Source organism: Lepisosteus platostomus, chromosome 3, assembly GCF_059453375.1.
Source record: "Lepisosteus platostomus isolate fLepPlt1 chromosome 3, fLepPlt1.hap1, whole genome shotgun sequence".
NCBI lineage: Eukaryota > Metazoa > Chordata > Actinopteri > Semionotiformes > Lepisosteidae > Lepisosteus > Lepisosteus platostomus.
In genome coordinates, this window is record NC_142613.1 from 49,363,902 (window position 1) to 49,390,753 (window position 26,852).

Consider the following 26,852-nt stretch of genomic DNA (forward strand, 5'->3'; position numbering starts at 1 on the left):
AAAGGTTTTTGTTTGAGCATTTGAGGTTGCAATAAAAATACTGCATGGAAAAGGGTGTGTAAGTATCAGTGGTAATCCAGACACATTTGAAAACTTTTACAGGATCTGAATTCTTTTGCAAGGCACTGTATTACTACATATTAAATAACTGATGTCTCCTTAAGAGGCTTTTTACTGTCCAGAAAGAAGAACAATGTGCTTAGAGAACAAATTAATTTGAAATTACAACTGCTATTGACAAGGGCTAAATTAATAGTAGTCAGAAAGGCCCTCAATACATTGATTTCTCAAAAAGTAGAGAACTCTTTTCCATCTAGACAAAAATGTATGAATGTAAAGATAAATCTAGACACACTTAAGCAAATGTAATCATGCTGGTTAATGCTCCATTGCCTGCATCAAGGAACATGACATTGTTATACCGACATCATCTAAAATTTTGTGTTGTATAACCTCTTCATCATCACAAGCATCCGAATATGAATAAACATAATACAGCTTCTTATAGCAGATGATGCAAAACAGGTAACATCTTAAACAGCCAACTATCATGCATTAAAGTGCCTTAATCCTATTTCATCTACAGTGCCTTCAGAAAGTATTCACCTCCTTGAATGTTTTCACATTTTGTTTCTGTTACACCCCCTCCAAATTTTTACACATTTAAATACTTTTTTTTCCCTTAAATAACACAATAAATTCAACACATTTATGAATCAAAAATATTTTTTATTAAAGAACATTTGTTTCTCCAGAATGAAAAAGTTTTATGTCTCGCTTAAAAAAGTATTCACCCCCCACCCCAGTCAATACTTTTTACATAATCCTTTAGCAGCAATTACAGCCGTGAGTCTTCCTGGGTATGTCTGTAAGAGCTTTGCACATTTAGATTGTGGAATTTATGTCCATTCATTAATGTAAATTTGCTCCAACTCTGCCAAATAAGATGAAAAGTGTCAGTGGTTAGCAATTTTCAGGTCATACCACAGATTTTCAATTGGATACAAGTCTGGCTGGGCCATTCCAGAATATCAACCTTCTTTTTTTCAAGCCATTCCTTGATAGTTTTTCCCTTGTGCTTAGGGTCATTGTCCTGCTGGAAAATGAACCTTCGCCCTAAATGCAGATCTCTGGCTGACTGGAACAGGTTCTCCTCAAGGATTTGCCTTTATTTGGCTCCATCCATGTTGCCCTTGATGGCAACAAGCTTTCCAGTTCCTCCTGCTGCAAAGCAACCCCAGAGTATGATGCTACCACCACCATGCTTGACGGCAGGGATGGTGTAACCTGGGTGTTGGGCTGTATTTGGTTTGCGCCAAACATAGCGCTTTGCGCCAAACATAGAGCTTTGCTTTCAGGCAAAATAGCTCAACTTTAGTCTCATCATACCGCAAAATTTTCTTCTAAAAGGTTTCAGATTTTCTCACATGCCTTCCAGCAAACTCCAGGCGTGACTTAAAGTTGGCCTTTCTCTGAAGTGGCTTCTTTCTAGCCACTCTCCAAAAGAGGCCGAATCTGTGAAGTGCTGAAGAGAATGTTGATGTCTGGACAGTTTCTCCCATTTCAACAAAAGAGCTCTGCAACTCTGTCAGTGTTGTAGCTGGCCTCTTGGTCACTTCTCTGACAACTTCCCTTCTTGTCCGGTTGCTCAATTTGGTAGGATGGCCTGATTTAGTAGTGTTTGGGTTGTGCCATGTTTTTTCCATTTTGTTACAATGGACTTCACGGTGCTCCTAGGAAGGTTCAAAGCTTTGCCAATCTTTTTATAACCTTCTCCAGCTTTTTTCCTCCTAACAACTTCATCTCGAAGTTCCACAGGCAGCTCCTTGGGTCTTCATGACAGCAGGACCGATCTGAGACCTCACAACTGAACACAGGTGTACCTTGTTAACATATTTAGTTTGATATCTCTCAAGATAATTTAATACCTCACCCAATTTAGGTTGTTAATACAAAGGGGGCAAATACTTATCAATTAAGTTATTTTTCAGATTTTAATTTTTTAAATAATTCTGAATCTAAATACTTTATTTCATTTTAACATTAAAGAGAATCACTTCTACCGGGGTGGAAAAAAAATCATTTTTAAATATGCTTTAATTTGACTTTGCAACACAGCAGAACAAGAAATAATCAATGGGGGGTGAATACTTTCTGAAGGCACTGCAATCCAGCAAGGCAACAGGCCCGAAGAAATAGATAAGGAACCTTTGGATGCTGGACACCCTTATTATCAACATTTTTTATTTATTAAAAATTAATAAACTGTCTTAGTTAAGACATCTAGTGTTTGGTTTTACAAAAGAATACAATAAAAAAAGTCTGTGCAAAATAATTTACTAAAAAGATCTGTACGTATCCAAAACTATACTTTATATATACCAGGCCTGACTGCTATTGTACAGAACAGGCTATCTTAGATTAATATTACAATTCATCTAATATTATTCAGTATTCTGAAATGAAGAAACTAGAAGTAACAGTTTTCTTTACTGTTTCTTTACAGTTTTCTTTAAGTGCAAAGAAGGTTCTTGACCACATTTAGTATAGTGATCTACACAAAGCGTTTTCTATTTGTTTGAAGATGCATTTAAGTGAAAAAGACTACTAAATTGTGTTCATTATGTGACACACCCTCCAGTCTCTCTGCAGAAAACAGGGGTACCATCTGTCCCCTCTGTTGTTTGCTCTGGTTATGAACTCACTGGCTGAAACAATTAGAAGTAACCCAAGGGTGTCAGGAACACAAACTAAATCTAAATGACTGTACATAAACCATTGTTTCATGCAGATGATGTGTTGCTATTGTTGAAAAATCCAAGTACTGCTGTTCCTGCGGTTATCAGAGTTATTGTTTAATTTAGTGCCTTTAAGAATACTAAACCAATGGTAAATCAGTCCCCAGCTCCAGCTGCTAGGTTTTAGAAAAAGTATTGCTTTCTGATTTTCCTTTCACGGGGAGATTTTTTTGAGGTTTATTAGGGAGCTATTCTTTTATTGGCCTTGTGTCCAATTCGTACCACAAAGGGTTTTAAGAAAAAGGAAGTATCTGTTATACACGCACCAATATTTTGGAATGTGGTGCTAAAAGGTCATTTCAGCATTTACAAACTAGCTCCAATATTTCCCAGGAGATGTTGTATCTGGTAATATGAAGTTGTATCAGTCCTGCCATAAAGCCTGTGGCTCCAATGCCATGAAGAGATTAATCACTGAATCCCGATTTACAATGCCCTCCTTGCTTTTGGACAGGTAAATGCTGACAACAGCAGATTAGCTTGGCAGTGGGACTTCAGTATTGATATACTGTACAAGAAATGATGTGTAGAGATATCTTCCTAAATGCTCAAAAGATTCTCTTGCTCAAACAGAACTAATGATACACAATTAAGCCAATTCTTAGATTTAAATGAATTCACAGACCTAAATGAAAACTTCAAAAAACATCTTGCATAGATGAATACAGGTGAAGTTTTCATTTTCATGTGGTCCAAGATCCCAAGATGAAATAATTCTGGATGACAACTCATTATCAGAATTCTACTTGAGTGTTTATTATTTTTGAGTACACCATATTATTTACAGTCTTGCAATGCTGGAAAGATGTTATCACTTTCAGATGTTTCACCACACACCCTGAAATGACAACAGTTCATTGCTCCAGGGCTCCAGGCAAAGTCCTACCCTGACAGGCCGGAGACTAAAAAGTATTCAAAATCCTCAAAGACACTGATAACCCAGCACATGTCTTCAGAATAAACAGTGAAACACAGACCAAATAAGATAAAATCACTTTATTGGCCATATACAATTTCTTGTATTAGGAACTTGTCTTTTTTCACATACCCCAACTTGCTCTCAATGAGACACAGGCAGGGAGTCAGAGCACAGGGTCAGCCATTTATACGGCGCCCCTGGAGCAGTTGGGGTGAAGGGCCTTGCTCAAGGGCCCAACGGAGTAGGATTCCTATGCCAGCCGTGGGATACGAACCGGCAACCTCCAAGCCACAGGCCTTGCCCCAGAGACATCCACTACCCCAAATGACACAGGTGAAAACTACAGTATGTGGAAGTTCATTTAAAACCCAGAAGAGGAACTTCTTTACCCAAAGTGTTCCAGGAGTATCTATAATATATCATGTTTATGCATACTCAGCAAGTAGCTCATTATACATATTTATAATGTATAATACAAATTATACCTTAATTTGTATATATGTATAATGAGATAATAGCTACAAAAAGAGATACTAACTACAAAAAGCACCAGCTAAGCTAAGCCGAATGGCCTCCTCTGTGTTTGATGATCACAATGTATTTCCAGTCCTTCTCCAATGATTGACATACACTGATGTATTTTGATTAAGAAATTGGATATTTTTAAATCAGTTTGGAGCCTGTAGTCACCATTTTGAGTCCTAGACTCAACCTCCCTGCTTCAAGGAATGTGAAGTTTACCAGAGAACTAGATATGAACATACAAACAACATGCAGCCCATTTCCCTGGGTGTAACTGGCTGTTAGCACTTCACAGCACACAGTAGCTTACCTCATTGCCGTGGACCATCAGGTGATGTGTGGTGACCAAGGCTTTGAACACAACCACCCAGCTGCTGTTTGTTGCCCTCTCAAACAGCGTGTCTGCCATCTGGGGGATGTTCACGTTTGTCTCATTGGTGGCCTGGATCAAGTCTGCAAGGGAAAACACGGGTTTTGCCTCGAAGGTGTTTTATAAACCTCTCACGTTTTATCATGCGGTGGTACAGTACTACGACTGCACGACTGTGAATAAAGAGCACTGGGTGTGACGGGGACACAACTGTGATTCGTGGCCTCAAGCACCTTGTAAGAGTGATATTTTCAGATAAACGTGCCAGAGAGCTGAATCAAGGATTAGCACAGCCCCGAATTAAGACATCACTGAATACCTAAAGATGCTGCACCAGTAAATCTCTTCAGCTCCATGTCCGGCAGTATGTCTCATTGGAAATCTGGCTTTTCATGAGAACTAGCAGCTGACAAAAATTGCAAATACCATAAATTCATTTATGACTAACGAATAAGCAAGGTCCACTCCTTTTCACATGAAATGTAACAAATATGGCTTAAAACATCCGTTCAAGCTCAATTTTTAATGAGATTACATTCACTTAGAAAAGCACCTAACTGGATATTTCTTCGTCTTTTCCCCTAAAGATGAAATTATTCACAGTTATTATCGCGTTTGTTTTAACTGAGATACTGGGTAATGCCAGCTAGGAAAAAAATATTATCAAAGCCAAAATTCTGTTACAGAAATATGCTAAAGCTCTCCGAGACACTGCAGCAGACAACTCAGTCTTTTAAAAGAAGAAAGTATGAGGTGGCTCTTTGCATTTCCTTGTTTAAGGGATAGGACAGAAAACTGGGACATCAAATGATTAAAAGGCCTACGTTTAGGAATCAGCCAAACCACAGGTGTACATTAAATTGTAATTCAATTTTCCACAAAGTGTATTTTCACCAAATACTTAAATATCTTATCTAAAAAGTATTAAAGTACATAGGACTAATAACCTTTCTTATCAGCAGGTTAGTGGAGTCGCCATGGGCACCAGGATGGGACCCAGCTATGCCAATATTTTTGTCGGCTGGGTAAAAGAATGCTTCTTTGCTTCCTATACTGGCTTTGACCCTGACCTTTACAAGCGATACACCGATTACGGTGTCGGTGATGCTACATGCTCTAATGATCAGCTAGAGCACCTCCTCCATCAATTCACTTACTCTCACACGTCCGTCAAATATACAGTTAACATATCTTTCACCACTCTTCCGTTTCTAGACAAATGTATCTATTAACAATTCACGACTCTCCACCTCTGTCTATTACAAACCCACAGATTCACACTGCTATCTCCTGTACAGCTCTTTTCACCCCACTCACACCAAAAACACTCTCCTTTTTTCCACAGTTCCTCAGGCTACGTCAACTCTGCAGTGACGACATGGATTTCCAGAACCAAGCACTCAAAATGTATTCTTTTTTCATCAACAGAGCATACCCCACCCACATTATCGACAGTGCCCTCACCTGGGCCAAAAACAGCCCTCGGATCATCAATTCGACCAAGAACTCCCGGTCTCACAACCGTATTCCTCTGGTGCTTCCCTACCACTCTAACTCACTTTCTATCCCCAGGACCATTATTAACAACTACTCCATTTTACAGGGCGATCCCTCCATTGGTACCCTTTTTTCTGACTACCCAATCATCTCATTACGCCCACCACCCAATCTACGTAATCTGGTTCACAGCTCCCTTGACCACACTCGGCCATCATCCCCACCAGGAACCCTCCCCTGCAACAGAACTCGCCTCATCACCTGCAAATACATATCTAACAACACGCTCATCCAATGCCCCTCAGGTCAATTCCGGATCACCCAGACGACATCCTGTACCGCCAGCAACCTCATTTTTGGCAAAAAATGCAAAAAATGCCCAGCTATCTATGAGACCAGAAGACCGCTTAAGAGAACGTTAGAGCTGTGAAGGTTAAAGATTTCTCCAAGCTCACAGATTCTCATTTCACCTTAGACGTCCATGATCTCACTGTTCTCTCTGTTTCTGTTCTCAAAGAAGAGTTTCTCAACTCCCACAGCAGAAAGACAACAGAAACGAAACTCATCCTAACACTATGTTCACACTGTCCTCCTTCTCTCATTGACCGACTTATTTTCATGTAATCTTCTCTATTCTCATGCAGGTTTTGACTTCCCTCCTCTCCACTTTGCTCCACTTCCTGAGTGGCCTCTCTGCCTCCTCCCCTCTCCCAGCTTTTGTTCTTCTGTGCTATTCAATCTCTGCTGTCTGCCCTGTCTTCTTTCTCACACCTGAAGAAGGCTTCACAGCTGAAACGTGTTTCTTTCTTCTCTTTTCACCATGGAATAAACCTATTACTTGTTCCTTTGCAGACTACGCATGCTGACGCAGCTACCCACCTGAACTAAGTGTGAATTTCCACTTTCCTGAAACTTGTTTCCTGTACCATTTGTATTTTCTGCAAAATGTTTCTATTTGTCAATGGAAAAAGTAAAACACCACAGCATCAGTTAATACTAGTTTTCCTCTCCTTCTATATCAGAGAAGCAGCAAAATGTTAGGAAACCATATGTTAAAAACTGACATGAGTTTCACTCGTTCTACTGACCTACAAGGCTTTAACAACGAAGCACTGACTACTTTACATGGCTGGATCAGGTTCCTGTGCAATGCATTCTCTACTGCTAAATAATTGATTCTTCCCTGGGATCTGTGGATTAAATTGAGACAGGAATTTCTTTGGTTTCTTTCCAACACGTAAAGTACTTTCTGTTAACTAGAACCTAAACTAATTTATTACTGCACTTCAAGATACTCCAGTTACATTGTTTGTACAGACATTATTTGGTATAAACAGACATTGTGAAAAATAAGTCAGTTTTCAGCACTAAAACCATCATTTAATGCTTGTTTTCTTAATAACCAAAAAAATCTCAAATTTAATTAACTGTGACAATTTGCTTTAAAATTAAGAAACGAAAAGCAGAACATTAATATTTTATGGCTATAATTGCACATTTGGTACTCAAATGGAATACAGGAGGTTGTATTTAGGTGTGGACAGGTTTAATCTGCAGAACATTCCTCTGCAGAGGACTGACTGGCAAAGTCACAGGTAAGTAATTGAATGTAAAGTAGCACTGCTTTTAGTTCTTATTCTGGAATGATTTCAAAAAGACTGACGCACTGTCTGCACTCTTTAATTTGCCAAGGAGAATTATAACAAACAGGGTGGCACAGTGGCACAGTGGTTAGCAGTGCTTGGGTCCTGGGTTCAATTCCTGACCGGGAGCGCTAGCTGGGTGGAGTATGTATGTTTCTCCTCTGCTACCATCCAGGAATGGATTGATGGTTTACAGCTGCACCCCAAGTCAATTCAATTCAATTTATTTTTATATACACAACAAGGTTGCCCCAAGGCGCTTAACACTGCAAGTAACCATACATGCTGTGAATACAGAACAGAAAAGACCAGAAGACAACAGAGGAGAGGAACCAAAAACCCCTTAGCAAGGAGAAAAAAACCTCTAGGGGCCCAAGGTCAACTGGTTTCCCAACCCCTCTGAGAGTCTGAAGGAACTGAATTGTTTTAGTCAACACACTGAATTTCTTCAGATTCAACAGTGAAACACTAACCAAAAGACACAGGTGGGAACTACAGTATGTGGCAGTGCATTAAGAACTTAGAACTGAATACACTTCTTTATGCAAAGGCTTGTGGGAGTAATAGTTATAAAGCCACTCAGCCATGTTGCCTGGCTTTCTTCAAGAAACAGGTGGATGAGACTGTCGGATCAATAAGCTACTAAATACCAAATGACCTTCACTTGTTGTAACCTTTCTTACGTCCTAATGATGTTCCATGACAAGATTTACATTTGAACTCGGATCAATGGGAAACCTATCTGCAAATAATTATTGAAGTGATCAATACAAGAGAGTACAAGAGGTAAAGCATTCCATGGAGTATTAACAGAAATCAAAAGCATGACTGCTGATTTTACAAATGACCAGGTCTATGTACTTTGCGACGCAGGGATCAAAATGGTTGCTCATCACAAAGTCAACACTTATTCATTAAGAAAGGACACTGCAGCAAAATAAAATGTTTACCAAATGAGTCTGGGCCTAGTTCACTCCGTAATAAAGGAGCTTCCTTAAAAATGGTATTGATTGTTTCACCTTTGGAACAATAGTAAAATACACAAACACGTTTATAACACTAGAAAAGTAAAACATGTTGGATGGTGCGTTTCCTTAACAGATATGTAGTCACCACTACATGACTGGGTACATCACAGCAAGACACAGCAATCACCTGTACATTACATTATCTGGCAGGAGAACTGGGGAACACCAATGCTGTCAAACAAAAAGGTGGATTTTTATCACAGTGCAGGACCATACACAAAAACACAGTGCTCAAATCCACATATGAATAGATACTTCCACGCCGCAATGCTCTCTAAGCTGTAAAAAGTGTTTAATGTCATATTCCCAAATTTGATTTTGCTTATCACTTCATCTGCATCCAAACACTATTTCCACCAAATTGACACTTTCGTGAAAATTTTAAGTGAAACTCATTTATCTGTAGGTTTGTAATATGAGAATATAAAGTTTAGAGCACATCTTTGGAGGCCACGGGAAACAATTAATGAAGAGGAAAGTGGGGGAGGAACAGTGGTTGGCCTTTGCTGGTCCTGGTCCTGGGTTCAATTCTGGTCCTGGGCTCCTGCACTCCTGAGTGGAGTTTGAGTATGCTTTCCCCATGTTCACCTGAGTTTCCTCCAGGTGCTCCAGTTTCCTCCCAAAGTCCAAAGACATACTGGTAAGTTATCAGGCTTCGGTTTCTGCCCTGCAATTGACTGGCATCCTGTCCAGGGTGTATCCTGGCTCGCACCCACTGCTTGCCAGGATTAAAACACTACAGACACTACAAGACCTGTCCGCACTGGAATGAAAACAGAGCAGAGCCACCATGATAATCCAAGACTAAGACATGTTAAACACGAGGTTAAAATATCCAATGTACAATTACTTTAATAAAGCACACATTAGGGGAAATAATGGAGGACAATGGTCACGGAAAAAAACTTTATTCAAGTGTTTAGATCACTAAAATTATCTAATCAAATACATTTTTACAGAGGGGACACAACAGGGTGAATAGAATGTAATTGGAAAGGACATCATACTACCTAAGGCAGGAAACCAAAAAGGAGGACATTTCTGTAAAACAAAAAATCAACAATGCCCTACAAAAAGCACTTTCTTGTCAGGTATTTTGACAAACCTACTATGTGGGCAGCAAACTGCTCAACTCACTTTCAATTGCAAGAGATCTTAAGACAAATATATTTTACATCTTTCGAAGCTGTTTATCTTCAAAGATGACACAAAGTTTGGCCAATTCCTAGACTTGACCTATCTTTGGCGTTCAAGTTAATAGAACTGGGTTAATACATGGCTCTCATTTATCTTAACAATAACACCATGATATGCTATAAGCTTGACACTGCTATTGGTGGTGCTGTTTAGGTGTTTTTATGCGTTTAAATCAACATCCTAACTACACGATCATTTAACATTCCCTACTGTTTCAATAGCAAATGGGAGCTTTATTTCGGTCATGATTCCAATACAGGCTTCCAGAATGCAGTGATACATTTTTTTAGATTCATTTATCATGTATATCATATTTTAAATTGCGTGAGATGTAGTGTATATAACTAATTCATTTTATGCAAATAATTCAAATTAAATGGATAAAAATCTAGATAGTACTGTATAAATAATACACATTACAACTCATCTACTGTATAATTGTGTTTATGACAATGACAAAAGACTTCAGTGTTTTATTTGGAAGTCTTTGTCTACCTTTCCTCCATGCTTGTATTGCAAATGGTTTTATCAGAAAACAGCAGATGATGAACTATGACTGTAATAACATATTCATAGTAGAACAAAATATATATGAGTGGCAAAATCACTTTTTATTTTTCAGAATGCCTGCCATGGATACGTGGTATATAGTATCACTCATCAATTTAAACAATTTAAACTTACAGGAGATTTAAATCCCCCATAACCTGTCTATTGCTCGATTCTGAATAAAGTGCACTACAACAATTTACAGCATGTGATGTACATGACAATAGGCTCGCAGAATTAACCTTTTCTACACTGCCCACTCTTTACCACAATAAAGCAAAAGATCCACAGTCTCAGACAAACTTGTAGTAAAGTAAAAAAAAAAAAGCTTTCCAATTCTCTGCATGTCACCTTTAGATAGAGACAAGTTCATAGAGAAGACTTCTGAGCATCTGTTTTACTCTGGATTCACTGACGATAAACACATTCAAGGTCATTCTTCTGTCCTAGCTATGCAGTACTAATTTACAGTACTTACAAGGTGCAGAGTATTGATTAAGACATATCCGTGTTCCATTGCTTCAATATCCTCAGACCCATACTGCTACCCTTCCCTTGGTGGCCTGGGAGCTCAGAGTAATAAGCTGCTGCAGGAATATGATTATTGATCACTGTGCCTAGAGAGGAATGGTGAGTCAGCAGCTGCCTGGGAGATTCTCAGGCTGCTGTGCAGGTTCTGCTCCACATACTGCGCTCTACAAAATCAAGTGACAGAGACTGATTTTCACAGTAATAAAATAAATCAAGTAATAGGCACCTTGCCATGAAATTGCAAAAACTACAATCGTATTTTCTGAACGTTGTCATCACAGAACTGTCATTATCGCTTTTACTATGAAGAGGGTAGCATGAAAGAACTGAAACCGTGCCCTTTTATTTTCATTTTGAAGAAATACCTCCCAGCTTTTCACATCATATAAGGCTCAAATGATGTTTTGATTCTGGACGTATCTGGACCTTTCTTTAACAGGCCAAAGAAAACAGTTTAAAACTGAAACATGATCAGATGAAACAAGGTAAAAACAAAGACCTTTTCAAATCGGGGGTTCACCAGAATGGCACTGTGGACAGCTCTAAACCCCTTTGCACAGCCTGTGCTGCCATTGCAGAGATTGAAAAGGAACGTCGCATCACTGCGAAGACCGCTGCACTGACCTGACAGCAGCAGTGGCCAGGAGATGGGAGACTGGAAGCATAAGCAGGCTCTGCCTGAAGCAACTAGACGGCAGACAAAAGTGAAACTAAGTTTCACTAAGAAAGCTAAGCCGTGTTCAGGAAGGCTGGGGTCGAGTTGAGAGGGACTGATTGAAGGGCCAGGGAGAATCGGAATGAGAAACAGGCATCGCTTCAAGTCCTGGGAAAACTGTCCGGGACATGGTCAAACAGGCAGAGTCGATGCACGGAGAGAGAGGAGACAAAACACAGAGAAATCCAAAAGCCAACATGAAACAAACCAGCAGACTTGAGAACCAGGAAAAACTTCAGAGGCAAACAAGTCTAGAGTGCAAAACCCAAAGACTGAGCAAAGGGCAATGCAAACACTTGGCTTAAATACCTGGAGGTCACAAATCAAGTGCCGGCTTAATTGCATGCAGGTGGTCTCAATAATCTGCCATATCTCGGTGGTACGGCGATAGATGAAATGAAGTGGAGACTCAGCGCGTTGCCGTGACACTATGGGGATGTGGGCGGCCATTTGCATAGGTATTACAATCATCTCATCACTTTCATTAGCCGCTTATCCAATTCAGTGTCGCGGGGAGCCGGAGCCTATCCAGGAAAACACTGGCCACAAGGTGGGATACACCATGGATGGGGCATCAGTCCGTTGCAGAGGACAAACAGACGTGCACACTCACGCTAAGGTCAATTTTACAGAAACCAAAGCACATGGAAAAAAATACACACAAACACGGAGAGACCGTACAAACTCGAAGGTTTCGTCGGGTCTGGAAGTGAGCCCATGGCCTACAGTATGTGCTGCAAACCAACATGCTAGTAGCATGCTAGATGCCAACATGCCACCACTGCACCAACATGCTAGCCTAAAAAGGAACACTTCCAACGACAAAAACCTATTATGTATTTACAGGCTCCATCTTAAAAACAATATGAGAAACCTCATTTAAGATATCTAAGCATTGATCTCAATTACCTGCCTTAAAAAAATATTTTAAAAATCACCAGAAAATCTTTGAAGTGTAATACATGATTAACTGTATGATGTTTAGTTTTTGTACTTAATTTGCATTTTTGGTTTTCTTTTCTGAGAATGTCTGGTAAGAAAAAACGTTTTAGAGCAAATAATTTAAATTATTGTTTTACATTTCTGTGTTGTTTCTCACTATTATACGTCATGGCAAGAAACATTTTAACAGGAAATACTGAATATCTGTTAAAGCTAAGTTTAAAAACTGGTTTGAATTAAATTTCATATTAAAGGAGGTTCTCCCAATCTTGTTTATGAACATAATCAGAATGGAGTTGCCTGTGGCCTCTACATCTTAGCCACTTGCACTCACAGTCTTCAAACAGTCTGCAGAAGTCACTGTTACACCAACTGAATATTAAGACTTTATGCCTAGAGGAGAAGGCAAACCTTTAGGATTTTGACACCATCATTTTTTCTTCTCTTGTCTGTGCCTAATGGTCCTTCTGTATGGATTTAAAGATTTGTGAAAGTTCTCTGTGGCAATTTGTTTCAAAGGACACAACGTGAAATAAAAAACTGAAGAATTATCAAGTAAAAATTTAGAAAGTGAGCTAACTTTAGGACATGGTGATGATTACACAGCACAACTTGCAGCTTGTGAATTTAACTTTTCCTCTAAATTAAACCACAGACTTTAAGCAATATTAATCTGTACAAGTGTGTACTTCACACTCCATCTATATACCGTCATCACTGGACAGAAACTGATATTCCAAAATTCACTTTACTATTTCTATTAAGTTCAACCTCAAATACTTCAAGATACAAAAAACTGAAATAATACATTTGAATAAACTCAGGGTTTTTAAAACCACAAGGAAATATGTAACAAATAGCTCCATTAGTAATCTATTATGTTCACATTACTTATAACGGACAGGCCCCACACCATTAGGTGTGCTCAACCCCTGTTACTCTTAGGGTAGACAGTTGGGGTCCCACTTCCTGATCTCCGAAGCCACAGTAGCAGGTTCCTCGTCGGGTCAGGAAGAGAGCTGATTGTTGCAGTCCGACAGACCACCAGGGGACGCACGCCACACTGCCGTCCCCACCAGTCCTTAGCCCTAAACCCCAGCCACTGCTCCCCTTCTAGAGAAGGTTGCAGGCTTCTCCAATTATCCGTCTTTCAGCACACCTGTTCACTCTCCCTCGCATGGGATTCTGCAGCCCACAGCCAGCCCACTGCCCAGCCCTACTCCAGTCACAGTTCTTCTGCCTACACGGCACTCACAGGCTGTCAGCGTCTCAGCCGCTGCCCCCACACACAAACACACCAGCACCGTGAAGTTGCCGCCCCCTACAAACAGCACAAATGAAAACACTAAAGAATGAGACCGGTTCGGTTCTTCCGTGCCATTGCAGGGGGGCTGAGTGAGGTCACACCCCAAAAAAAGGTGGCACTACTGTATATCTTGGAAACGAAATCAACACAAACGCTACTTTCAACAGCACACACCTACACAAAGGCAGCACTAACGAATGTGGTGTGACTCATCGTTTGTGCCGTTTGGAGAGGGGCCAACCTCACAGAGCTAAACTCGCCTCTCTGCACCTCAGTGGCATAAGGTCCAGCAATATAGTCAGCCCTGCCTCTGTCACATCCCTGGCAGACATACACACATTCTGTGCTGTACCATCTTGCCCCCAGCTGCATCACACACACCGGTCACACGTTCACGGCGGCTTTAGGAGAATTCACCAGCGACATGCACTGCCCTTAAGGAACAGCAATATTTCTTCTCTCTGACTTGCAGTCTCTCCTGATCAGCACCATTTCACTTGGATGGCCCACAGCTGTACCTCATAAAATAAACGATTCCCCACAGCTGTGGCCTCAAAAACTGGCTGAGGGCCAGTTCCACTACTCTTTCACTTGCATGTCTCTATTTGTCAAATGGCTTTTCACAACCACATTTCACTATTGTTACCAATGAATAGGGTCGCATCTCGCATTGAATCCTCTCAACAGCATTTTCCATGCTAACCAATTTCCATGTTAATTAACTTGTGTGTCCTTGAGTAGAACAGCTTGACATTCCTTCAGTATTTTTCTGACTTATTCTTTAATTTTTAATGATTTCACACATAACATTAGGGGCAAAGGCAGGAAAACAGCAAAGAAAACTTAATTAAATGTTAACGCGGTTTGACTGGAGTGTTTTTAAAAGCAAGCCTTGACCCTGCACTTTGGAGAAGGGAAGAAAAATAGCAAGCCAGCCAACCACAGATGATAACGCTCTTCCATCTCCACCAGAACCCTTGGCTATGAAACAAAAAGGGAGGACGTAAACACAGAAGAGTCAATAAACTGGGATAAAGAACCCCAAAAAACAAGACAGCAGCAAACCAGCTCTAAGCAGAAATATTCTACTAGCAAAGTTTGGAATGCTCAAAAAACTAGGAGACAGCCAGCCAGGCTTTGTAGGAGAGTGTTCAACCGGGTTATTTGGCAGGGTTTGTTTGACATCTTTGTAATATATCTCTGTACTCAGCAAAGGGTTAGTGAAAGGGGTGCTTCCCGTAAAGGTAATGGGAATACTTTTGTTTGAAAGAAACTGTGCTGGAGCTACAGTTACATTTTTCACACTGTCAGAACATGCAGTTTTCTAATGTCCAATTGCTCTAATCATTCCAAAACACTGCATTTTTTATGAAAATTAATTACCGCAACACTGACATCTAGCTGATGCCGACATCTTGCCAAAATATTAAATGAAATAAATTTTTATGGTTATTGAAACCCTGGGCTATATTTAAATATGAAAACCTTAGGTATTATCACATAGTAAACCAAACACAAAACGGCCTTTTATTTGACACCATGAAGCATTGGATTCTATAAAATAGCGAAGGTGGGAAAATTTAGCCAGCTATGGTGGTATAAATGAAAAATCTTTAGACTTACGTTTTGTATTTATCAAATATTTTGAACTGCATACAGTATTTGCCTGGGTACATAGTTTCCACAATGAATCAGTTATAGCCAGAGTACAACTCTTATGTTGTGCAAATGTAATATTGTACAGTAATCCCTCTCTATACAAGTCTTAGTTTACACAATTTCACTCTTATGAGAAGGACTCTTGTAAAGTATTGAAGAGATTCTTCACACATCTGCTCTTTTTCATTTTCTCTCATGTCTGATGAGGAATTTACTATTATTTATTACATTTAACTTTTTTACAAGAAACGTTTGTGTACATTATGTGAATATGGTACAAGATTTTGTAGTTCATGCATTTTGCTAACAACTGTAACAATAACTACTGCACTGCACCGTAAATACACATCAGCTAATTACTAATAGCTCATAGCATATTTCTCAAATAATTAACCAGGATTGTTTTTTTTTCATACTTGGGTACCATTCTGTGCCATATTAGGGTACCATATGGGTGTTTGTGGGAACATTTTTGAGCTCCAGAACTCATCAAAGATTGTAAAATGGGAAGTAATGGGAATATATTTTAGGTAACAGGAGTTTTCACTTTACAAGACATTTACAAGGAACAAATTAACCTCATGTAATAAGGGATTACTGTATATAAATTAATAAGTAGGATGAAATTGATGTCTAACATCATTTTGATGGTTAGTGTTACCAAAACACATTTCCTCTAAACATCTCTTTACTCATTTTTAAATGTGACACAGGACTAATGATGAAACACATACTGTAACAAAGTGACATGTTTTTGTGCATTTCATTAAGTATCCGAGATATGTCCTTGCAGATAATTATCAACTCATACTGTAGATGAGAATGATCCTGGTCATGAAATGAATGAAGGAATCACAAAAGATAAGTTTTTGTAGTTTCAGAGTTTAGAACACAAAATGGTTAGTATTTCTTACACTGAGGGCCCCAATGTAGACATACAGTAACTAACACTTTGATGTCCTGAATCCTCAGAAAACAAAATCTCCTTTGATGCAAAGTGCATACAAATGACATTCAACAAATTTGCTAAATGCATTTGGAAACTAATCAAAAAATAAGTTTATTCATTTTCATGCGGAGAATATATTATTCGTCCAGTGCTCTGGTGCACTGCAGTATTATCCCTACTTACTGAGCATGGCATGCTACAATAGTCAGATACTCTTTCAGTAGTTGCAGAGACTAAATAGGATTGCCAGGTTCTAAATTAAGAGTCTGACTGTAATCCTGCAAGAGATGAGTACTCCAAGAACAAAACTCAGGAATGTACTTGAACCGACTCTCAGTTTCTATACACAAATCCATAAAATGGGTAACAAGTTAGAGTTACTAAGAACAACCTGTATTGCACTGAATTATCTAAGATTCAGGCATGTTTAAGTCCCTTGAATTCAAATGATTTATACACATCTGTAGGTAAGTTATCATAACTTAGTCATACGTTATTCATTAAATTACTTTCACATACCGTAAATTCTGTTTTACACATTTGAATTTTATTTTAAATATTACAAATCTTGGTTTGTCTGAAAGGGGGAAACGAGGTAACTAAAACATAACTTGGTGAGTAGTCAAGTATAAAACAAAAGCTTCGCTCGTGAAACACTGAACACATCTGCTAAAAGAAATCTAGATCAAAACTGAATTTATGGACAATGGATTGAAACATCAGCAACCAGAATCAAGGCATCGGGTACAAAAATCACTTTACCGATAAAAAGCTTTTCTTCATAAAAATGAATACGGCATCAAGATTTGGTAAAACTCACAACAATTTAATTCTCCAATTAAATTGTTTCATCTGGAACAGTACTGAATGCTGATCAAGATAGATACTTTATTGATCCCGTGAGGGAAATTGCAGTGCAACAGCAGCTGAACACAGACAAAACACCGGCAGTGTAACGAATGATACAATAATAATAGTACAATACATACAATACAATCAGTTCAGTGAGCGGTGCACTAAAAGAGTTACTCACAGCCCAGAACACACAAAGAACAAACTAGAACAGAACAGTACGCAGAAAAATCGTATCACACATATGAATATAAATATAGATGTAAATATAGATATAGATATAAATGTATTGCACAGGTCCCTTGTAAATATTGCACAAAAAACGGTTGTAAACAGGAAAAGAAAAGAAAGAGAACAGATGTAGCAGTAGATGTGTAGATGCGTTCAGTCCAGAAACAGGTCACTGTCAATGTTGCCTCTGCCCAGACGCAAGGTGGATGCGTTGTACAGTCTTATGGCAGAAGGCAAGAATGACCTCCTGTGGATGAATCAGTCTATTGCTGAACGTGCTCTTCATTTCTGCAAGCCTGTCATAGAGGGGATGGGAGATGTTGTCCATGATGGCCTCTAGTTTGGACACCATTCTCCTCTCAGCCACTACCTCCAAGGGGTCCAGGTCAGACTCTACTGCACTAAATAAAGGCTGATCAACTCTACTGCACTGAATAAAGGCTCAAAACAGGTTTCTGAAAATGCTGTTTTGGATCAGCTCCCCACTCCTCTGTCCATTTCTGGTATTACTTTCCATTACTTTGCGACCCCCAGCAGTCAGTAGGATGACCAGCACCGCGGTCACCGTACTCTGCAGGCCGAGGTCCTCAGGATTCAGAAGAACAACCTTGCGCTCGTTTTGTCCCAGCCCTGGCACTAGACTCATCTGCTGCGGGCAGAGCTGCATACTCTGCTTTGTTCTTGTGCCAGGCTCCTAAAACTCACCTTTAGTACGGACTGCCACAATAACAGGAATGACCATATGTTGTAGGCCTCTGGAACGCCTTGTTCGTAAGGACATATGTTGCACGTTTTTACACCGAATGATAATGTGTTGTATCGCTTCGTGTGCCATTGTCATTATAAATGTACATTTGTTTAACCCAAGCGCTTGACTTATTCTTCTTTTCACCAAAGCTGTGCCAGAGAACAAAGAACTCGGGAGCCTCTGGTTATACCAAATGCTCAGGTATATTTTTGGAACATTTTTAAAATTGGGGGGGTATGATTATTTAATTTAATTATTGATTATCTCACTTGGTTATTTTCTGATATTCTCTATTTTTGCAACTCCTGTAACTATTTGTAACTATTTTTGCGTAAAATGTCTGCTGTCAGCATTTCACATTTTTCAGGGTTTCTCTTCTCTTAACTACCCATATCTTTACATATCTTGGAGACCAAAATAATATACAATATTTGAAACAAGGTCTTAGTGGTTTTAACATAACAATTTGATAATATGATCTTAAATATCCAGCCTAACTTTATTTTTGCCATTTTATTAATGACTAATTTTTCCCAGAAGATGTAAAAGATGTATACTCATACAAATCATTCAAAATTGTACGTAAAATAACAGAACACACTCGATGTCCAGCCTTCTGTAACATAAGTACAACAACTGTAAAAATACAGTTGAATTTTGGTTTCTTTAGTCTCATAAGCATGCAACCATGCTCAAATGTTATTTTACCATCAGTCCATATATCCAGGGTGTATCCTCACAGCAGAAACTTTAAAGTTTTTAGATCACTAAAATGATCTCATCAGATATCATTTTCACAGAGGGGACACAACAGGGTGAACAGAATGTGATTGGGAAAGAACATCATAATACCTAAGGCAGAAAAAATATTTTTATGAACAACTGCCCTAGAAACAGCACTTTCTTGTAAAGTATTTTGAAAAGCCCTTCAAGAGATCTCAAAATATATTTTACATCATTTGAAGTCAGCAGTTTTCTCTTAACAGTTCACAGTTTATCTTTAAAGATGAAGGAAGGTTTTGCCAGTTCCTGGACTGAACCAGGAACCAGGTTGCAGATTTGGTTCTGGGCAATATCCATTTTTATTAAGGTACAGGTTCTCTTCTACTGACCTTTAAAAGGAATCACGATTGTGTACATGGATTACAATTTAATTTGGGGGTGGGCAGAATTCTGGGCTTCTAGACGAGGATTCGCATTGATAAAAACAACAACAACAACAACAAGACAACTAACAAACCAGGCATTAATGCCTCCCCTTACCCCATTTGAGTTCTTATTATAAAATATGCATGGAGTGATTGGATCACTCAGAAGATGCTGGCAATCAACAGGAATTAAAAGCGACGCAAAGTGAACAGCTGAGAGTTACAACACATTATATGAATCTTTCATCAAAATGCTCCATCCTCACAGAAGTTGCTTCAGAAGTGCATCACAGCTACACTTCCTGGGCATTGCAGGGCATGTTACAGTTCTATTCTAAGGCATCGACTGCATGTTATAAAAAAGCATTAATGTTCTCTGCACTGTTCAATAGAAATGTCTCCAACACGGGCACAACTCAAGATCAACATCTGGAGCCTAATTGCCACTCCTCAAATTGTAGTCTGCAAGCCACTAGGATCAAGCCCAGTCTCATCTAGATTCTCAAGGCCAGAGGTTGGCAACCCAGGTGGAGGAGAGCCTACAGGCAATGCTCTTACACTCCAGGAAATAAGTAAAAAACTACCACAAACCAAAGAAAGAGTCTACTCTTCTTCTAGATATGCTAACTAGACTTCAACAAGCCCCTCACTATTAATATTTCTGGATAGCTAAGCTGCTTACCAGTTGCTCAGACAACTCTCAAACACGAGAGAGAATCTCCAAAACGTAACTCTCCAAAACCAAGTTTCTCTCCGAAACTCTTCAAGACAGTCCTCCAAACTCTCCTTCAAAACGCACAGGTCGCTCCTTCTCCCCCTGGTGTGTTTCCACACAGTGGATCTGCCTTATATCTGCAGATTCAAAACCAACCCTGGAAGCCTCTACTTCCTGCTTTTTAAACTGTTACCTGACCAACTGCCTTCTCAGAACTGGTCAGCTGACTGCACTACTTCCTCACAGCATTCTGGGGAATGTGGCTCAAACCATGACTTCCCATCATGACTCCATCTTGTCTGAACCTACTTTATCACAATATTAACACCAATATTAAACTGCAGAATTAAAAAACTATATTTTTTATTCTGTTACATCACAGCTCAAGTTAAGTGTTTTACGTCATCCTCTCTGTAACGAACACATCAGAAACACCCACTCCTACACCCTTGGAAAAACAAAAGACTTGAAATGGTGGGAAGGATGCTTTTATGCATTTCAAAGATTGCAACCCTTCTGAGGAGTTTGCCAGGAAAAGAAAATACTCCCACTCTGTTTTACAAGATGTGCACAATATACAAAACTAACAGGGAAAATAACATACAGTAGGAGTACATAGCTGGGGAAGAAGGAAGTCAGATGCATAAGGGATGTTATGATATTTTAAGAACATGGAATGTTTCACACAACAGATTCAAAAAGAGCAAACAAATGTTTTTCGACTTCAAAAGTCTTCATTCCCTTACCCATAAGGAAGTCAGTGTCTAATACCACAAAACTAGAAGAACATAAAAGGATCAAGGGCTACAGTCAATCTTTCATTCATATTCCCAGCAAGGGTTGGAAGCTCAGCAGATGCTGATCAAAGGACTCCTGTCAACTGTGCTAAATTAAATCATGACCTGAAATCACGTCAGCGCTATCAGTTTTGATTGTGTGTACATTCAGGAGGAGTGGATGTGCTCAATATACGCACATTCAAGATGCATAGTTCTTGACTAAACAGGCTTCTTTGTATACTAAAAATATATTTTTTCTCTGTAGACTTACTACTATAGTTTACAATATGAGTGGGTAGATCAAAACTGTAATTTTTTAATGACAAGTTTAGTTGATTTTGTGATATGCCTGGACAGTTGGGCATCAGAATATGAATTCTCTTGATGTCGGAAATATTCCAATATTATATATATACCCTTTTACACTCTGTGTATAAACATACTGTATGTACTGTCCTTGCCCTTGTCCTGACATTTATGGCGACACTGGAGGTTGTCCAGGGCTGTGCTTGGATTATAAAAACCCTTGAAAATAATTGTATGTTAGAGCAGAGTAGATATAAAGTTTATTCTGCTCTCCAGTAGGTCATCCGAATAAATTTACTTCAAAACTTTGCTGACTACGCTGTGACTTCTCGAATCCCTACCACATCCCTAGAGCGTGACTCGGATATGAACTCTACCTAGGCCAATCAGCATCAATGCCACACACACAGCTGCCAGAGGGGTCATAATCGGTGCTGAAACTGTGACTACTTCACTAGGCCCGTTCCAGATAAGGCACACTGCAACAGGACAGGTGACACTTAATTTGAAATGAAATTGCTTGATCAACACGTACAGTTTCTTTGTACAGGGATCAGGCTTGCTTTCACCACACACCTCACATATGCCAATGGCACACACTCCAGTAGCAGCATTTGTCATGTCTAAGGATTTGCAGGGTCCTTAATTAACCAGTATCAATTCAATGACGCATACAAGTGACCTTTATAAAAGTTCAGCTGAAAACACCCTATCAAATTATAACACCAAAAATATCAAAACACAATGTGTGGAAAAACACTGAATTTTTACTCAAAAGTTGAATTTTGCTTCTATTTGTTATTTACTATATGTTAAGTATGAAAACATACTTTACACTCATGCAAGTTTTTGGATATTGTTTAAAATTTTAGATGTCATTTTCATTCATTGATCATTCTTGAGTGACAATGACACACTCAAGTGACTCCGACTGCTAAAATAATGATGGTGATTAGGTTATTTATCCTTTTTAATGTCAAGCCTATTGAAAATCAAGAAAGAAAAACGGAGAAAAGAACTATCCTTTGTTTATCAGGAGGATATCAATGGCTTTGCAGTGCTGGTGTCACTTGCCGTCTGTAGTCAAGCCAGAAACTTATAACCTGGTAAGGCTACACACAAACACAGCACCGTACAATACATCAGTGACATGTTACTATCTGTGAGACCTCGAGCCATGACAAGTCACCAGGTTCAACAGTGGTTGTTTTCTCACTACCAGTTCTATTGTATCAAAAACACCACGTCACTACAACCCGCTCCTCTTCAGCGATGAAATAAGGTTTTGCACAGATCATGCTGAAGGATGTCAGCAAGTGTGGTGCAGACAGGCATACACCAACTGTTGTGCACAATAGACCAATTTACCATAGGCCTTTATCAAGGCCTTCTAATAATTCCCATCTATGAATCGGCTTCATCACTCTGTTCTCCTCACTGATAGCTGGTGTGTGGGGAGCGTACTGGTGCTCTATGGCTGCTGGTGCATCATCCAAGTGGGGCTGCACACTGGTGGAGGTGGAGGGGAGTCCCCATTACTTGTAAAGAGCTTTGAGTGGAGAGTCCAGAAAAGCGCCATATAAGTGTAAGGATGAGGATGATGACTGGTAGTAGTAGTTTTCCCTTCTAGAGAATAATGGCTCTACAGTGATCAAATCTGAACTTCTCTTGCTCTCTCTCCTGCAGGCTCATCCTGACATAGCAACACTACTGCAAGCCCACACACCTCCTCAGGCGCTCATGTAGCAGTGGCCTTCTTGTGAGGCAAACTGTGAATTACGCTGCGGGTGCCCCACTTGCCCAGCTTGAGCCCCGTTGAACATCTGTGGGGAGAGCTGGGACAACAGGGGGCACCCAGAGCTCAGAGACCAGGGAACAGGCATGAGCTTGTCCAGGCTCTCCCAGAGGAATGGGACAGCATCCTACAAGACAACCTAGGGATCGCCTAACAAATTCACTTTTATAAAAAACAAACAGAAAAAATCTGCATCATAACAGTCTTTAGCAAAAGATAATATATTTCTATTTTCAATCAAAGTTTATTTATCAAATGCACAACAATACAGCATGCAGCAGTAGTTGCTGGCAATGAAATGTCTTTTCTACGAGCTCACCGGGGGGGATAAAAATCACAAAATTAAAATTACAAAATAAGGTAACATAATAATAGATAATAGTGCAATAGAAATTGAATAAAATAAACTCAGACAAAACTCTTTTTCTCTAGGAAATAAGTGGATAATAGCCTTACCACTGGATTTTCCTTTTTTACTCTACTGAATTTACTCAACAAAACAAATGAAGGAAATTTCGAGCCTTAAATGTGTGCAAGATACAAGTCCTGCAAATTAACAGCACCTTTCTCAAGATTTCAGAAAACCAAAGATGTGGCAGAAACAGTTTCTATGGTGATGTACACAGTTAAAAAGATAACATCATGAGAGAATTGCACTTTCAAACATTTTACAGTCTCTCTCCAACACCTCATTATGTAATTTAAAGTACCAAGCAAACAGTTAATCTCTGTGGAAGTATTATTCGCTCGATTTTCATTTTCAGCAAGGTTTCAGCAGCGATGCAAAGTGGAGAAAAATTAAACAACTTTTATGTCTCTGCTTGTTATCTTGGCACATGAATATTGCAATATGCCTTGGATGCATGTTTAACATAAAATGAACAAATTTTAATTTGATAAAATTAAATTTACTAAAATGAAGTTGGCAGAGAAAAACATCTACAAATACAATGATAAGATATTATATGAACCCTTTTCGAATCACTAAAGAGTATTTAAAAATGTAACAAATTCAAACAAAAAGGTGCTAGCACTCAATATACTGGAGAACAAGGAATAAATCACAGAACAAATGGCTCCTTGAGAACAGGAAACATTGGTGTCACTCTTTAGCAGTATGTAGTGTTGTACCTGATAAGTCAAATATTGATCTGACTTTAGAAACACCCACACAAATCATTACCACTCTTCCACGTCCAATCTACCCTTCTTCACAGACATTTCACATATTGAACCTAATAAAGATTTCTAGCAATCTTTTGGCAAAGAGGACAGGGGCCCTGTGAACCTCATCTTGCTCACCAGTCCCTGACACTGGAGAAACTAAAAGGTGAGAAACAGGAATTACCATTATCTCCCAAAGAAAACATACCAACAGAAACGGCAACTGGGCTGCAGCATAATTCACAAAGCAACGTGTTGTGCAATCTCTCCCTATAGGTTAAGGTCTGTTATCCAATTTTGTTCTGTTTTATGACAAGCAAGAAGAAAAAAAACATATCTTGAAAGCAATATTTTCAAGTATGTCAACATGAGGTGCAACAGAATCACCAATTTTGATAACATGAACTAGATGGGACAGCTCCTTGAAGACAGGGAAACATCTACTCTGTCAGTTTCCAAATAGCCAGCAAGGCTGTTGTTCAGACTGCCCTTTCCAAGTGAGATATACTGTATTACTACAATGTTATTGCTTAGCTGTCCACATCCAGGACAATTTACTCTATAGTGTCTAGAAACCTTTATAATAAAATAAGGTACAAAAGGAAACAACAGATATGATTACAAGTAAAAGCATGTCCAATAAAATTACAATAAAGGAGCAAACAATTAGAGTACAATTGAACAATTACAGTAGTTTAGTTAGTTAGTTTAGTTTAGAAAGAGCAATGCTGCATAAAAACAACTAAATGAAGTAGTGTCATAATCACAGGCAAATTAAAAACTAGTTCAGCCTTCAAAACAAAAGCGTAAAATTACCATTTTATTACAGCAGATTGTCAACCCTTTGTTATGCACACAGATCAGTTTATTCCCCACACTAAAAAAAAATCTGACAAAGGGTAGATATTTAGACTAACACATTTTTTTTTTCACCTACACAATTACTATGATTAGACAACATGACAATTTTCTTGCTTGTTTTCATATCCTCATTTGCAATTGTACTTTCTCATTCTTTGTTGCAGGACCCTGAATTAGCACGTAAATGTCTGTCTTAGAAATGATTTTAAATTGTTTGATTAAGCACAGATAGGGTGGATTCTGAAGAGTCACTTCTGCATTTGCATTTAGCCTCATACAATGTACTGCCAGTGCTCACCTGAAGAGAGAAGTGACACTTCAACTTTTCACAATGCTTCTTTTGAAACGGAAACGGTTACACGTTTTATAAATCACTGACAGTTCTCCAGAACTTGGAGAAGTGGACAAGTGAATCAGGATATGAAACCCACAAAGAATCAAGGATGAGCAAAGATATTTGCATTTCAGTTTAGGCAGCCTGTAGGCACTCCAAATACACTGAATCATACTTTCTGCTTTAACCAAATAAAATGTCTGTAGTGCCTCACACTATTTTTCATTATACTGTGTGGCCTTATAGATGTTTCTCCTGTATACTGGGAAAGGGAATACGGTTTACTGGTTTAGGTTTTCTGTACATTATGAGTCATTCCACCTAGACATCGTATACCTGTGGTGTCCTTGGTAGGGTGAGATGATTTATCCACTGAATGCACAATCTACAGGGTTTAAACGGCAAAACAAAGCAACTTCATTTCGGAGAACAATTCCTTTTAGTTTCTCAACATGAAGGCCTTTCAACGCCAGCAGCCATATCACCCTGCAACTCACAACTGGCAGCCCACTGAAGCTCAGCAGGTGTGAGCCTGGTCAGTACCTGGATGGGAGACCTCCTGGGAAAAACTAAGGTTGCTGCTGGAAGAGGTGTTAGTGGGGCCAGCAGAGGGCGCTAACCCTGCAGTCCATGTGGGTCCTAATGCCCCAGTATAGTGACGGGGACACTATACTGTAAACAGGCGCCATCCTTCAGATGAGACGTAAAACTGAGGTCCTGACTCTCTGTGGTCATTAAAAATCCCAAGGCATTTCTCGAAAAGAGTAGGGCACCCCGGCATCCTGGCCAAATTTCCCCATTGGCTCTTATCAATCATGGCCTCCTAATAGTCCCCCTCTATGAATTGGCTTCATTACTCTGCTCTACTCCCCACTAATAGCTGAGGTGTGGTTAGCATTCTGGCGCACTATGGCTGCCGTTGCATCATCCAGGTGGATGCGGCAGAGGAGGGGAGTCCCAATTACCTGCAAAGCACTTTAAATGTCCAGAAAAGTGCTATATAAGTGTAAGCAATTATTATTATTATTATTATTATTATTATTAACTATTGTGATTCCAAAGTAACTTATTTAAATCTGTAAACTCATGGTTAGAAGAAAAATTCTTGGACTAATTCTCACAGGTTTGCAACAGATATTCTTAAAAGAAGTACATCTGATATGATATTGGGAATAAGACTGCTCTTCCAATAGCTAAGGGCACAATACATACCTATATCCTTCAACCACTGTGAAAAAAAGTTCTTGAAACAAATGTAGTAAAATACGCACATTCAAAATGTGTAAAACATTTT

The 26,852-nt window shown here is 39.2% G+C and overlaps 1 protein-coding gene across 1 annotated transcript in view; it reads right to left on the minus strand.

Annotated features, from left to right (window-relative positions):
* The window catches only part of snap91a (synaptosome associated protein 91a), an 83,470-nt gene that overhangs the window by 48,034 nt on the left and 8,584 nt on the right, over positions 1-26,852 (minus strand). The window contains 1 exon segment of the mRNA XM_088625897.1: positions 4,550-4,692. Coding sequence (XP_088482023.1) covers positions 4,550-4,692 — 143 coding nt within the window.